General features: G+C 29.0%; 1 protein-coding gene across 10 annotated transcripts in view; it reads left to right on the forward strand.

The window, feature by feature from the left end:
* LOC127278959 (uncharacterized) overlaps positions 1 to 17,666 on the forward strand; it is a 230,291-nt gene that overhangs the window by 96,307 nt on the left and 116,318 nt on the right. For all 10 annotated transcript variants that reach the window (XR_007842567.1, XM_051300944.1, XM_051300949.1 and 7 more), the window contains 2 exons: positions 8,443 to 8,776; positions 9,083 to 9,224. Coding sequence is in view for 9 of the 10 variants with exons in the window: in XM_051300944.1 (XP_051156901.1) it covers positions 8,605 to 8,776; positions 9,083 to 9,224 (314 nt within the window). In the remaining variant the exon portion in view is untranslated. The remainder of the gene's footprint in view (positions 1 to 8,442; positions 8,777 to 9,082; positions 9,225 to 17,666) is intronic.

Consider the following 17,666-nt stretch of genomic DNA (forward strand, 5'->3'; position numbering starts at 1 on the left):
TAATATAGGAAGATATATATATTAATTCATTAAAAGTCATTGTAGATACGCGTTACAAAGTAAGAACTTTTTACATTTCTAGAGTGAGTTATTTTTTGTGAATAAGCATTTATAAAATCAATTTAGGAATCTAATTTCTAAATATCTTTTCTTGTGGTTTTTCGTCTTTCTTTTTAAGTTTATCTGTGAAATCCAAGCTGATGTGTCAGTTCAAGTACAAAAATTACATATTTTCCTTTTTTTCCTACTCTCTAAATTTGAATTAGCGACATATTCGCTTATTCGTAGCTGCATACTCTGGGCTGATTAAAATAGCGACTATTCGCTAGTAATAAGCGAATTTTCAATGAGTGATTATTCACGTATTCCCAGCTGCATACTCTGCACTAGGAATAAGCGAATAGTCACTAATTCAAAGCGAATAGTCGCTAATTCAGATATAGTGATTTGATTAAATAGTCCAATTTGAATTATTTTTTACAAATGAATGCATTAAAAGAACAGTAACACCTGCGCTGTAAAGGTATGCAAAACCCGTGCACATTAAATTGACCTTTCAAGCAAGCCATTATAAAATAAAAATCAGTACAGTGCAATAATCGTTATATATATATGGGGTAAAATTTCTGTAGCAAACTAAGTGAAATAAAAGTTGATCGGATCGGTCTGTAACTTGCACAAAGTTTAGCCCTAGGGGTGAGTAATTTAACCACGAAGTATTGTTATGTTTTTTCAATAACTGTCGGAGAGGGAGGGGGTTGAATTTTTTTGAAAAATTTAAACAGTGAATTTTTGAAGACTTTTAACTTTTAAACAGAAAGAAGAAGAAAAATTTGTCCCATATGTTTTAGAAAGGTTTTGTCCTGCTCTTTCGAATGGTGCTGAAAAATTTTCAAAAAATTCAAATGTTAACCCATTTGTTTGAAAATTAAACTTTTTTCGAATTTTTTTTAAGTTTTATCCTTTTTATTTTTTTAAAAAAGCTAAAAATGTGTATTTTCACCACAAAAAATATTGAGATGTCCTTTTTTGAAATTTTAAATTACGTATAAATTACCATTATACCGTTCTAAAGGTTTTTGTGGTCACTAATCACGAATATGTTGTAAAATTAACAAGGTGACGGTTGAAAGCTGTCAAATCAACTGTCAACTTTGCTAAAAAGTAATTGTGTTTTATAAGAATGACAGTAAATGTGTTTTTAGGGTTTCTGACCACAAATTTGATGTCATATTAATAATTTGGTAGTTGACAGCTGTCAAATAACAACTTTGCTAAATAGTAATTTGGTTTACGAAAATGACAGTTAAAGTTTTTATAGTGTCGCTGATCACGAATTTAAAGTCAAATTAATAATTTGACAGTTGTCAATGTTTAAAAGAGAACTAAAAATATAGTAGAAAGTTTACAAATGCCGACAACGAAATAAATGCATCAGAAAGACAAAGAGAAATATGACTTAGTCAGTAAAAATTCTATGATTGAACATGTTGAGCAATCTCCAGCAAAGCATACGAGATGATCTGTCTATAACTATAAATGATTTTAACATCAGAAAGTATCTTCTGATTAAGGTACTTAAAAGTATATCCACATATGTGTCTATAGAAGTACAATGCTTATGTTTCATTTCCTATTAGTGACGCAACTAAACCTACAAACATAAATGGTTTTAAGATTGGAACTTATTTTCTACCTGTGTTATTTAAAAACGTCGTCAGTCCATATGTGCTTATGTAACATTGGGACACAATTTTATTCATGTTCCCATCATTCTAGAAAACTCAAATGAGATGTATATTACTCAGTTCGAGGTCTACTTTTAGCCACCAAAAGATAGCGTTTATCCTTGGTGGGCCATTTTCTATAAGGATCTTGGTAGACTCCTTTAAGGATATTCAATCCGAACTATTTATTTCTATGTTGTTCATTCTCATCTGCTGGTTGACAGCTGCACAACAATAACAATGATGTAACCTCAAATAATTGTTGCTCCACGAAATCTTTTTATTGTAATGTAATGTGATACATTAAATCCTTGGAATGAAGTTTTTTAGTGTTCGAAGTTCTATACACTAGTTGTTAACCTCAAATTCTCTGCTAAATCTTAATGAATATCTTGCTCATCTTTCATTGATGCGGGAATCCAGCGACGATAAAGGTTAGTTTGGTTCAACGTCATTAAAAGTTTTTCTTGTTGAATTCTTTATCATTTCAGAAACCATCGGTGTTGGAAATCAGGTGTTGTTTTCAATTGTTGTCGTGATGAATTTTAATTTGTCAGCCACGAAATAATGGATTTTCGGCAGTTATGTCATCTTCTTGGGTTTTTTCGCAGTGTTGCCATGAAATTAAAAAATCGCCGTAATTTTGTCAAAATTGAAGAAGGTTCAATTTTACTTCCATTAAGTAATAAATTTCCCTCTACACTTGGTAGTCCTGTTACTTATGGAGATTTCTATATTTTTTTAACTTGGCTTTATATAAACAAAAAAAAATTTAAGAACTTCTGCAATTTGCATCTACAGGCATATCAAGATTTGCTTTTGCACTTCAAAAAAATTTAATTACTTCATCCTGCTAATGAGAATGAGTTACTAATTCCATATTAGATTCAAAAGACCAGCCTTCTCAAGCTTTTTTTTATTTTGAAGTTGAGTTCTATGTTTTTTTAAAAAAAAGTTGATGTATTTTATATTCTGCTTGTTTAACTCTCTTCGTTCTTGTTTTCGAAATTTTCGTGACTTTATTTGCGTGATTTTAAGTGTTTCTTTCTGGAGACAATTGCAATTCCGATGAATCTTTCATAACATATTCTTGTTCTTAATATTTCTGACATTACTACACCAGCGAGAGTCTCATAACCATTTGTCCAAAGTGAGATTTTGGAACCACCGAATCGCTAGGACAGGATACATCATGATAACCCTTTCACAGGCAGTTAACTGCTGCGAAGAAGTAATTGAACAGTAAATGCATTGCTTTTAATTAACGATATTGAGGGAAGAACTTTAAGGCAATTAAACTTTACTTGGTTATTGACGTAATATTACGTCATCGTACATGAATTTCTTGGAATGCACAAATAATATATGTAATTGAAAATTGTACGCTTTAATTTCACTCCAAATATTTAATTTATTTTATCAAACAAGAACGTATTTTGAGAAATCCACACAACTATCCATTTTCCTAAACCATGCTGTCTGTATCACGGAAATTTTAACGGCGGATTTTTTGAACGCCTGATCGGTACTTGTGCGTAAATCTACCACACGGATTCGACTGCTTTTGCTCTAATACATAATTCCTTTGATTTCTGGGTTTATAGAAGGTGTTGATCCGTCTACGATAATTACAATGTCACCCACAGCTACACGGAGAGAACTCCGCTACAATTAATGCATAAGCAATAGTATATGAATATAGCACTTAATCTACCATGGGTGATTTATTCGGAATCTATATTAAAATCGAAATTATTCAAGCAAATTGTGCATGGGCCATACGTTTTTAGCACCATTTTTGGTGCATCAAAGAATTTACCTACGAAGATATTTTCCGAGGAAGTTTGAACACTGTAAAAAGAAAGCACTAAAACATTACCGATTTTAGGTATCAAAGTAGAATCAAATGACTATTTAGTACCTGAAGTCGGTATTAAATTAATACCTTTCTTTTTACACTGAATTACAAAATATAAAATAATTAAGAATTAGGCTTTTAGCGTCGTCATATGATCGAAGGAAACGTGCGGTAGAGGAGACCGGGGTTACTTGGCGCACTTTTTACTCTTTGTTGTGTAACTCATTCATTTTTGCTTTTTAAAAAAGTTATTGTATAGAAAACTTGTTGTAACATCTCAGCTTTCCCAGCAAACACTGTTATATATCTGTTCTAGAACTGTTACAAATTTCTTGAGAACATGTTCTGTAACTGGTTAAGAACGTGTGAGTCACTGGTTACGCAAAACGTCGTACTCAGCAGGTATGTTCAGATATGTAACAAATCTAGAACGCGGTTACAAAGTCATTTGTAACAGTTCTAGAACTGTGTTGTAACAACTATGAAAAGTGGTATGTAACCAGTAAGGAACAGAGTTCTGTATTTGTTACATAACTAAATTACGTAACAGGGATAAAAAAAATATTATGAGGCATTTTTTGTCAACGCGGACACCCCCCTCTCGCCCAAATTCTTTTCATTTTAAATTCATGTTTAATGGCTTAAATTTTAGTTAAAGGAATATACTTTTGAAATCTGAGTGGCATATTTCCAAATACAAAGGGCTAAAAAGGCCTCAAGCATTACTTTTTGGATTGTTCAAAATGAATTAGAGTAACTTTTTATTGGTAAATTTAAAGAATAACCTTTATATTGGATCCTATATTTTGTTTTTGGATATTTGCCACTCAGTTTTCAAAAGTATATTCCTTTAACTAAAATTTAAGCCATTAAACATGAATTTAAAATGAAAAGAATTTGGGCGAGAGGGGTGTCCGCGTTGACAAAGAATGCCTCTATATATGTGTTACGTAAACGTATCACAGTGTAGGAACAAAAATCTATATTTGTGACATAACATTGTTTCAGTATGAATATGTATCATAGTTCTTTAAATGAGAAGAACAGTAACACAGAAAATTAAAAGGTATTAAAATAAGCTGCAACGCTTCTTATTTTAATCCATTTTTACTTATTTTAATACCAAAATGGATTAAAATAAGAAGCGTTGCAGCTTATTTTAATACCTTTTAGTTTTCTGTGAATGTAACAACGATCTAGTGTTGTTATACATGTTGTTCCGAAATTTCCAAGACATTTGGGTATTTTGTAACGATCTTATTTTTGAGAAAAAGAAACTTAAATGAAAGATTGTTCAGAATAACAAAATCAAAGTGCACATTTTAACATATTTTGCTATTCTGAACAAATTTTTAAATTTTTTTGTCAAAAAGGCTATTATTACGAGATATCCAGACATCCCTAAAATTTTAGGACACCCTGTACTATTGTGGTGCATAATAAAGTTGTTATTAAGTTATATAATTTATATTTAACACATTCTTATGTCATTAAAAAATTAAATGTAAATGTTTATATCGAGTTAATTTGATTTGACTTTATATATTATTATTATTATATTATATACTTTATATATATTTAAGACAAAGGACAGCTACATAACATTGTTCCTACACAGTTCTAGAACTACGTTGGAACATCACTTGCAGATCATTTGTGACTGTCGTGTTATAGACATGTTACATAACATTGTTATAGAACTGTGACGTTATCATAATATAGAACAGTTCTGTCACTCTTTTGTAACAATGTTCTAGAATTCAATGACAATGAGGTTATATAACAGATTCGTAACCAACTTGTAACAACTGTTCTGTAAAACTGTGACATCACTGTTATAGAACATTTATAGAACGTGTTTGCTGGGTTAATTTTAAAAAAAGAAAGTTGCAATATATTTAATACTTTTCTTTTTATACCACTTTATTTGAAGCTGTGCAAAGCGCGCCAAGCAACCCCCCCTCTCCCGCGCCCTCCCGGCCGTGGTTGCGTGGTGCAGGAGTGAAATTAATTAAATTATATGATTTAAAGTTTAAACAATGTAAGACTTAACAAAATAAATCATGTACTGTAATTTTACAATAAAATTATTTTAAAAATTAGAAAATTTCATTTAAATTAAAAGCATTTTCAATGAAATCGTGAAATTATAAAAAATATTTTTTTTTATATAATTACGCTGTGAATAGTTAAAAACCCATTATTCGGTTAAATTTTTTTAAAAGGATTGTTATTGGTGCTTACTAATGTGTAAATTTTATATAATCAACTTCATTTAATCATTTTATTAATATTTAACGAAATTTTGAGATAACCGCGCCACCTAACCCCGAATGTACTTTTGAGATATTTATTAATTTTTGTTAAAGACGGAAGTTAATTAACAAAAATAAAATAAATAATTTAAAGAGAAAATAATAAATGTTTAGAAAAAAACACTGATTTTATTATTTAATAATTCCGCTAATTGGCAAGCGTAAATTCCTCTTCGCTAACAAAGTTAGATTAAGGTAGAGGACTGTCCCCCAGTATATTATCAATTCAATAAACTCGGATAGACGGTATTTTAGACAAAATGATCAAAAAGAGCGATATAATAAAGACATCAAAAAGGTGACTAAATAAATGAAAACGTAATTAGCACAACAAAAGAAATCCGTTTATCCATTCAACCCCCAAAAATATACATTTAGTTCCCCAATTGATCATTAATAAAATGTTTACAATTAAAACAACATTTACGTTAAGCTGCTTGACTGAAAATCAAGTCTCACAAGAATAATTTGTTGCAAGCAAAACAAAGAGATCAAATAAAAGAAATTTTCAATAATAAGAAAACAATTTGTGTGTATGAACTGTGTGTTATGATGTTTGTTTTTCGTTTATAGATTCTATATGTTTCAATTAATACATGTAGATTTAAAGCAACTCACCAGAATAATGATAAATAAAATGTTATAAAAAGTATCAAATTACTTTTCCAACTCTTTAGAGTTTAAAACTCGTACTTGATATACGATACTCAAATATGCGGAAGTCGTTTTACCTTCCTTTATTCTTTATATTTTCTTTCAATAAACTTGTACTCCTTAAATATTGCCTTTAAACAATTATTTCAATATTTCAAAATCTGCCTTTTAAAAATTCAGAGTATTGGGTTCACCAAACCTGAATTTTCCAAATTTTACTTTATTTTATTAGTGGCGTGATCGGTTCAACCACCTGATTTACCTTTATGATTTATAAATATTTCCTAACTTTCCAGACTAATGTGGCAACTTCTATACATTGTAAGTCCTACAATTAGCAAAATCGATTTGTAATTTAGTTCATGTTATTTCGCAATATGAAGTTCAATAATCTCAATTCATTTGCGAAATAACCATTGATTTCAAAATTAAAAATAAATGAAAAATAAAATTATAAATAGTTATTAAATTGATTTAAAAAAAATAATTGAATATTTAACATAAGAAAACTTATGTGTGTTTGTTGTGTATGTTGTTGGTGAGTAATTGACAACATATTTGTAATATAAATTAACAAATATTATTTTTAATAAATAATATTTAACAAAAAAAAATTAAAAATTTACGGAATTCCGTCCGTAACAATTTTTTATAAAAACTGTTAATATAAATCAAAAATTTTTTTTGTTTCTTAATAACAATAGATTGAAGTTTAATATTTTTATTGCAAAGTTTGTTTATACTTTCATCTGTCAATGTTTTGTACATAATTTATACAGAACGTTGTCCTAGAAACAACAGATTATCGTAATTGAACAAAATTTACAGTGGTAGAAACTGTGTGGTTTTTACAAAGTAGGCTAAACCTCACTAATTCTAGTCGATAATAAGGTTTCTCGTTGTCTAAGCTAAGCTTTAGAGGTGTCAAGAAGATATTTAATATCGCAAGTCTTTTATAACAATGTTGAAATTTTTGTTTACTATTATAAATTTTTTTAATTAGAAACAAAATTTTTAAAAATTTTATAAATTCTCTCAAAAACGTTGAAATCTGAAATAAGCAGTTGACTTCCTTTGTTTGCGTTTGGATGAAATGAAATTCATTTATAAAAAAATTATATATGTATATTCAATATTTTGTTAGTTGTTACTTTCGTTTGTCAGTTTAAATTCTTATTAATTTTTTATTTTTATAATAAACAATAACGAAGTTTAATTTAATATATATATATATATATATATATATATATATATATACGTTTGTAACATCATTTTAACATTTGCAAAAAATTAATGTTATGTCAACATTAGACAAACAAGTTAGTTGTTTATGAGTATACCCAAGTAGCACGTAATGTTACTGTAATATTAAAATGTCCACCTCATGGTAATATTACAAATATTTCAAAAACATTTCAAAAACCACTTAAAAATATTTGACTGATTAATTATTATTTTTTCTGTTTTATTATAAACAAACGTAAAAATTTTTATGTATTTCAAATAAGCGTGTAATATTACAGAAATATTACAGTAATATTGCAGTATTATTACTCTAATGCTACTGTTTTTAAAATATAACTTTGTTCTCAACTTAGGTAGAATAAAGTTAGAATATTATAGTTTTCTAAACATCATATCCAACATTAACATCGATTTTTAACAAAAATAAAAAATAGCATTACCATTCAGTTTTCAAAACTCTTATAGGTAGAATAATTTTTTGAAATTTCTATGATATGATATCGTTTTATATGCCTTGAAAAATTTCAATTATAAGTCACAATTATTTTTAAAAACTGTACGTAATAAGTTGTTTGAAAAATATATTAACTTGAAAGTTAAAATAAAAAAACTTACAATTTTTACATATATTTTTTTGTTGCAGTTGTCGGAAGGGTCTTGTCTAAGATGACATCAATAATGCGTAACCGTGTCATAGAGGCAAAATATACATGGAAGAGAAAAGTAATTGTTTGGATTTGATGAATTTGGAAAATGTATAGTCCAAGGTGTAAGAAGTAAGAAGTTCGAATGTTAGATAAAGTGCATGTGGTTCGAGAAGTCACTTTGCCAGCAGAGTGGACTAGTAAAATTAATAAGACGCAGAAGTGGAGAAAAAACCGTGAGTGGAGGGATACGCGGTCCAGCCTTGGTCCGCCATCCTGGCGGTATGGTCCTTTGGGCCACAATACTATTCCTTCAAGGAGCTGGTCTTGTAGGTGAGATTTGGAAAATATTTTACATTACACTGTATAAAATAAATAAACATAAATTTTGCTCATTTATATAACTATGAAATTTTTTTCAGCAATCTATTAATATTGATAGATTGTCTAAACAATTAATTTGTAAAACAAAAGACTTCAAAAAAATATGTTCATGAATTTTCATTTAGGAAATATGATTTTATTAATATTAATTATTTTTATTTGAAACATTGCTTACAATTAGAATTTATAGGTGAGATTTATTAACATGAATTTTTAATTGATAAAATAGTACAGAAAAGAATAATTTTGGTACAGGTTCGATGACAGGAATCAAGGGTGTACCAGAGAATATTACCGTAATGTTCCTGAACCCAACGTCCGTTCGTGTGTCCTGGAGTACAAGCCAAGTCGAAAAAGTGGAGAAATATGATGTTTCATATAAACCTACAGATGCCAGGTGCGTCCCCAAAATTCCGGTAATATATTTATCACACGACTACAAACATTCAAAATGTATACACATACACTACCGTCGGAAATTGTCGGTACGATTGACGTGCGCGGGATGAAATGTTGATGTCGCACCTAAATTAAGATATTTTAAGTTTGAGAAAAGCTAGAGACTTGAAACTTAGATCACCTGAAAGCTGATAAAATTCTGCTTCTGAATATATACCTAGAATTTTTTTTCGACTTTCTGGTGCGATTATAACACTGGAAAGATTTCGAAAAAAAACGTCTAATTTTCCCAATTTCGTACCCAGTTTTTGATTCCCTGCATAATCTAGGAAAATGCAAGGAAAAATTTGTAACTCCTACAACATAATCTTTAAGATCTTAGCTTTAAAAGTAATTTTTAAGACTTAAAAAATATTGTTTCGTTTTTGAGATAAGTTGAAAAATGTCAGAGCATGTTTTTTACACAACTCAGCGTCAAAGATTAGTTCTTGCATCCCCGCTGCTTCGCCCGTTCCTTGCGCCAGGGCCGAATATGCGTGCGGGCCCCTGCTTGAAACCCGTCTTGTATTTTCTCACATTTACAGTTATTGATTATTAGAATATTAATTAATTTATTTAAAAAATGTTATTATTATTAGTTAATTAAAAGTTTAACAAATACTTTTTAATATTGTACTTAAAATTTACCAAATTGGAAAAATGTTCTTCTTTTTCAGAACTTTAAAATTTTTTGTTTAAAATTTGTAATTAATTTTGAAAAATTTAATTTGTAGTACTAATTATTTTAGTAAAAATTATGGAAACAATAATATGAACAGTGTATGGTTAATCTTTTGCATTTGTATGACATATTGAATTATTATTAATTTTTCTGTCTTATTGAGAAGAGAATGAAACAACTGCAAGAATGTAACAATGTTCTTTATTAATTAGTTATAACCAAAAAAATATCTTGCAAACATTCAATTAAATTTAACGTAATTTATCAAAACAATATAATAATAATATAATATAATAAATAATAATAATATAAATATTAATAATAATAAAATATTTATAACATTTATAATAATCAATAACTGTAAATGTAAGAAAATACAAGACGGGTTTCAAGCAGGGGCCCGCACGCATATTCGGCCCTGGCGCAAGGAACGGTCGAAGCAGCGGGGATGCAAGAACTAATCTTTGACGCTGAGTTGTGTAAAAAACATGCTCTGACATTTTTCAACTTATCTCAAAAACGAAACAATATTTTTTAAGTCTTAAAAATTACTTTTAAAGCTAAGATCTTAAAGATTATGTTGTAGGAGTTACAAATTTTTCCTTGCATTTTCCTAGATTATGCAAGGAATCAAAAACTGGGTACGAAATTGGGAAAATTAGACGTTTTTTTTCGAAATCTTTCCAGTGTTATAATCGCTCCAGAAAGTCGAAAAAAAATTCTAGGTATATATTCAGAAGCAGAATTTTATCAGCTTTCAGGTGATCTAAGTTTCAAGTCTCTAGCTTTTCTCAAACTTAAAATATCTTAATTTAGGTGCGACATCAACATTTCATCCCGCGCACGTCAATCGTACCGACAATTTCCGACGGTAGTGTACATGACAAAAATCATGAAAAACCTGTAAAAGAAATATTACGTGTAAAAATATTAACTAATTTACTCAGTGCAACACCAATAAATTACTTTTAATCGGACTTTACCTCAAAAATTTATCTTCAGAGGAAAAAACCGTTTCAGAAGAATATGTATTAAATATATTATAAATAATTTTGGCCCGATTTCAAAGTTACTGTTTTTCATTTTGAAGATTAATAACAAGACTTTTTACCTCTAATACTATTTTTATTGTGATTAAAATTTATGGCATAGTGTAGATGTTAAAAAAAATCTAAAATTAAAAATTTTTTAGTAATCTCTCAATTTTGACATTAACACACGGTTTTGAATTCGAGCAACGAAAACCTGTTTTTAATGTAACGCTGAATTCGAAACATTAGTTCGTTTTTTCACTCCACATCAGGTTTTTGAGATAATTGCAATTTTAATTTTTTGCTACCCACACAGAACCGAAACTTTCCTAATTTATTTAAGATTTACTTGCAAACTTCGCAGTATTTAATTGCAAAGTGTAGTGAAAATTGTCTAAAGATTTAAATGTCCCACTTAAATAAATGTTTCGCCTAAAAGCTGACTCCCAGGTGCGAATTTTTGGTCGGCCCAAAGTTGGCCCAACTTCATCAAAGTTGGTCCAGCTTCTCGTGACATTAGTTGGCCTAACCATACATATGATAACGGTTTACCGTCCTTTGGCGACGGTAGTTGGCCAGACAACTGATCCCAAAGTAGGGCCAACTTTAAATAGGAAGTAATAATAATCATTAAAAAATAATTAAAAAATTAAATTATTTATACAATTAACACATTATTATTATCGGAGACACTACACATAACCTATACTTATCGAATACCTATACGAATCGAACTCTTAACCTAACGCACCGAAGTCTTATACGCTAACCATTATGCTACGCTTACTTGGGATTATAAAAAAAATACATTTAAAGGTTGCAACAGAGAAGAACATAAATTTTAGAAACAGACCAATAAAGAAACGATAATTATATGTAATTTATAATTTATTTTTATTGTTAAATACATTAATTCACATATACACTGCAAAAAGTTGTATCTTCTTGGTATCTTAAAACAAGATGTTAAGACAGAAATGGTAACTTCCATTCGCTTCCATCTTAGAATAAGATGTTAATTTTAATATTTAGATGCTTTATTCCTATTATAACATCTTAAAATAAGACACATTAAATAACTAAAAAGTTACTACCAAAACGTCTTAAAAGTGACTACAAAAACATCTTATATTGACACTTCTTTTTGCAGTGTAAGTCAACCAAAAATTTTAAGTCGCTTAAACTAAATTTTTTGGAATTTTGTCAACCGTCGGACCAACCATCACCCAGAGTTTGGCTAATCAAAAATTTTAAGTCATTTAAACTATGTTCCCCGAAGTTTTGGCAACCGTCGGGCCAACAATCACCCAGAGTTTGGCCAACCAAAAATTTTAAATTGTTTAAACTACGTTACCCAAAGTTTTGCCAACCGTCGGGCCAACTTTCGTCCAAAGTTGTTCCGATTGTTGGCGAAATCCGCTTACCATGGTTGGCTTGCAAAGTCAGGCTAACTATGGCCACATGTAACTGCCAAAGTTGGGCAAACTTTGGCAACCGTAACTCCGGATGCCAAAGTTAGGCCAACATTGGGCCAACCTTCAAACTCTGGCGGCCACCTTAAATTCGCACCTGGGCTGAACATTTAAATTAAATTTTCATTAAATTTTCGTCGCAAAAATTAATTGGATTTTCTTCAAAATTATTAGTCAAAGGTTTTAGAAGTTGATGATTACAAATTTGAATTCCGCACGGAAAAAATTTATTCAGGAAATATTCCTGAATTCGTTCAAGAATGGTGGATATGAAAAAATTCGCTAAAGATTACGGATCAACTAGTTTTAAAATATCATGGACATATTTCAAGAATGAGTAGTTAAATTTCTGTGAAAATTCGTTAACACTTCAAGGAAGAACCAAAAAAAAATAGATTGAATATTTATAGTACTATAGCCAGAAGAAACTAAAAAATAGGTCTGACAATCTCTTGTTAAGCCCAGTGAAACTCCAAACCGTACGGCGACATAATCTACTGTTGTGTTCGGGAAAATTTCGGCTTGTGCTTTCAAGAAAAAAAATTCAAAGATATAAACAGAAACAGCATTTTACACACATACACATACCAACATATAAATGTAACAACACTTAATACACATATAAACGCAAACTATAACTACAAACACAACCTATACTAATAAACATAATGTATATATGCTCGCAACTACAACGTTCAGAAAATATATAAAAATGAAAATTATAAGTACTAAGAAATATAGATAATCGATATTAATAACCATTACAAGTTGTACATAAGTAAATCTATATAAATATATATAAATATATATATATATATATATATATATATATGTAAAAATTGTTAATGTATTTTAGAGAAATTTTAAAAAAACTAAATTAGGAAAATCTTATTTTTTAAATAAATTAGAAAATTTAGAAGGTCTTGAATGAATAATTGTAATTTCATTATAATTAAAATAATACATATATATAATATAAAGTATTGATTAAAAAATAATAGATAAATAATAGTATAATTAATTTTAAAATAATTTATTTTTAAATAAAATTTATTATATATATCTATATTTTACATATTATTTTTAATAATTTTTTTCTGTTTTATAAAAATGATTATATTAATTACTAAATATTAAATAATTAAATTAATTAAATCAGGATCCTCGAACCCTGCTATGCAGGGAGAGTAAATGAAATTATAAACTTATGATTTTTGAAACTAAGTTTAAAGATGAGATTATAATGGATATTTGCATTTGAAAAAGACATATTTTGTGAAATAAAAGTTTTTATTATATATATGTATTTTGCGTTCAAATTGAATTGACATAAATCAACATTTTACAGCCATATTTTTGAAATGTAGCTATAGTTATCAGCTAACTTATTTTTACAATTAATTATTGCATTCGAAGTCAAAACGCAGTGAAAATAGACAGTTTCGTCAAAAATTTTATATGCCTGTAGGTGTTCAATAAAAAAGCAATCAACCAGTTTTTTTTGCCAAGATACAAAAATCATTTTCCGGAATCATAATTTTGTAAACTTGGTGTGCTGTAACTGAACCGCACTATAGATATAACTTGTTGAATATATATGCGCAAAGTGATCGATGCGCACTCCAATCTTCCTTTAGAGTTCGGGAATTTTTCAGGCACAAGAAGCAGTGATTGTTCATTTTCAAAATAATGTGATTTTCTTGAAAAATTCAGAACCATTCTTAATTTTTTCAAACTTTGTCTTGATCTCACCATTAATATATCATATTTCTATTATACTGTATCTAATTTCAATCTCCCTTTATTAGTTCAAGAATAATTCTAGAATGTTTTCAACTATTTCACTTAAAGTAAAAGAATTATTGTCGACTTTTTCTCATATCCACCGGTCTTGAACTAATTCAGGAATGTTTCTTGAATAAATTTTTTCCTAATTTTATTTTTAAATTTGTTGAGGTTTTTCTGGGTTAGTTTACCGAATGATTCGTACAATTATTAAAAATTATTAAAATTTTGTATAACACAACTCAAATTAAATATTTTTAAATAGTTTAATTATATTTCTCTTCGAAAAATTTTCTTTTTACGAATTATTATTATTGAAATAGTGGACTAATTTTTAAAACTTTTTAATTACTGATAATTTAAAAACCATATGAATAAATGAAAAATGTTCTAATTGATTTATTATACTTAATATATAAATTAAATATTTTTAATCGTTTTAATTGTTTTTTTCTTTAATTAAACATTTCTTTTGAAAAAATTAAATAAAACCTATAAAAAATTGTATTTCACCTTCCTGGAGTGTAAAACTTATGAATTGTGACGTCGTCACTGAATTTGAATTTTTAATCAAAATTAAAAAATTAAGAATGTTAACCAACAACCGGAAAATTGAACTTTCAAAAATGTTGGTCAAGATTCTTAATTTATAAATTTTGTCTAAAAGTCGAATTCAGAAACTTCATAATTCAATAAGGTAACCATTTAAAGACGGATAAATCAATTTTAAGCTCCACCAGTCCGAATATCCTCCCACCCTGAGTTAGTATTGTAAAATCTTTTTGCAGTTTGCATCAATTTAATTGCAATTTGAGTCACTTTTAAATTTTTGATTTATCATGTATCAATATAAAATAGTTGTAATGAAAAACTTTGATAATTCCAAGTCTTGTTTGCAATGTGAAAATGAGAAAAAATTTAGGTCATCAGGGGAGGGTATCCGGTCATTAGCATACATAAAAAATTTCCGGTCGAGCGAAGGTTAAGGAGAAGTAATATATATCGTATTTTTTAGAAATAATTTTTGAATTAAATAACAGATATTTTTACGAAACTTTAAAGGGTTTCATCATAATAGCTACCTAATTCGTTTTCCTTCTGACGACACCTAGGGGAGTGTACAGAGTAGATGGAATCGAGGGGTAACAACGCTCGCAACGATTGTGCGATTTCGCTTACATATGGATCTGCTTTAACTGATATAAATTTTAATCACAATAAAAAATAGTATTAGGGAGAAAAATCTTGTTATTATTCACGGTTACAGAGTATATTTTTAATGCGAGGTTAATCATGATGAGATAAAAAACAACACAAGAAAACTACATGCAATTAAAATTTTAAACTTTTTTATTATTAATAGAATATATTAACTAATTTTTGTAAATGCTCGTCTTTGGAGTTTATTCGTTTTCTTGAAAGGGTTAGAATCTAGTTTCAAATTTACAGGGTTTATGCTACATATAAATGACCAATTCCTAAAAGGAGGATTCTGTATTTTAATAAAAACTTTCAATTTTATCCACCCATCTCATTTATTAAATTTACATTTTTTTAATGATAACGCTATTAAATCACTCCTAATGAAGTTTGCTATATTTTTCCTGTGACTCTAAACTTGAGACTTAAAACACAAGACTTAAGGCGTAATAATTTAAGACATATGACTTGAGTCAGTTAGAAAATCGGAAGTAATCTGTCAAACTTTCGTTTCGTTTATAAAAAACGAAATCAGAAGTACGATTCGTTCACTACTTCGAATCGAAACTAAGTTAACTTTTGGTTTTGATTATGATTTCGGAATCAAAACTAAATAGAGTTGACTTTTGATTCTGATTTCTGAATCAAAACGTGTATAATTTTTGCTGCTTATCAAAATGAGCTCTCTAAGCAGTTCACTTTGAGTTCAGATTTTTTCTGTGAAACATGTCACTAGACAGGGGCTAGGACGGGGCATCGTCGAAATGAAGATTCATGTAGTGGTCCAGATCGTGTCTATTTTAGAAACGTCAGATCCAGCCCCCGTTCGGTCCAGAGTATTTCTACACGGAGGTGGTGTTAGATGTGGGATAGGGATCATAAAACTTTGAAAACACAGAAAAAATTGAACTCAGAATGAGACGTGTAGGCGGCTCATTTTGATGTGCAACAAATATGAACCAGGTTGATGGCGCCACTGTCTATGTCGTTTAGCATTGGCTCATTTTGATTTGTAACAAAAATGAGACTAGGTTTTTTCTGTGAATAAGAAGACGAAAAACTCTAAAGATCTAAAGATGAAGAAAATTCTGCATTGCCGTTCTCTCAATTCAAGACGAGATAAAAGTTATAAAAACGGACGTTTGACAAGATGAAGGTTATGGCATTCTGAGACGAGAGAAACAGAGCTCATTGGCAATCATTTCCCAAGAGAAGATTCATCGCAATTAGAAGCAGATATTTTCCTTAAACGAAGTGGACAAAAATTTATCAATATTTTTATGCATTGTACAATTAAATAAGATCAGCGTAGCATGTACTCAGACCAGAGTGTGAGGATCAAAACAATCAGATAACAGTGGCAATGCATATTTGATGAGCATAATCATTTTTAACGACTACGTACTTTTTCGATTAACTTCAATTTTATTGTAAAATTAAAAAATGGAAAATACGCTTAGACGTTCTGGAAAAATTTAAGTTTTAAATTTAGTCGAATCAAAGTTTAGTGTAGTATGTTTTCATGTCAACAAAATATAAATTAAAGGACTTTTTTATCGATAATGAAGCTTACAGTGTGAGTTTTGATGTATTATTAATTAATAAATGCGAACAAAATGTAATGATTGTCAGTATAACTCTATGCGAAGTTGACTTTCGTTTTTCTGGCGACGATACTCAGTTATATCATAAGCGAAATAAAATTAAAACTACTCACAGCTTATTTATTATTAACTTAAAAGAAAACAATTTCAATAGGCCAAGGTATTTACCTATTTTGATCATAAGATAATTGAAAAACAAGTTGACAAATAGATAAAAAATTAAAATTTTAAATCGTACTAATTTGTATTTACAAGCACCGTCGTCGCAATTAAAAAGAAAGACGGTACTGTAAATCTAAATATCCTATTTCGTAGATAGAAGATCAAACTGGTAAAAAATCACGCCAGGCTCCTAAGGAGAATATGGATCTTACAAAAATAAACACGAAATCGGCAGGTAGGGTTTGAATTGTACTCATTCACAATTTCAAAATCAGTTGAAAACAAAATTCTAGCTAATCAAGTTCGCCAGGCACATGTGGTTAACCATATCTTTTGAAATAAATTCATTTGTCCAATCTTTTACTTTTTTTTGTAATTGCTGGCAATTTACATCCAATGATTTCATCGTCAAATATGTTCTCACTTTCTGTTTTGGTTATTATTTTATTGTAAATCTGATCAACC

The sequence above is a fragment of the Leptopilina boulardi genome, unplaced genomic scaffold (genome assembly GCF_019393585.1).
Source record: "Leptopilina boulardi isolate dan_hultmark-lab unplaced genomic scaffold, ZJU_Lbou_2.1 LbouV2_213, whole genome shotgun sequence".
In the NCBI taxonomy this organism is placed as follows: Eukaryota; Metazoa; Arthropoda; class Insecta; order Hymenoptera; family Figitidae; genus Leptopilina; species Leptopilina boulardi.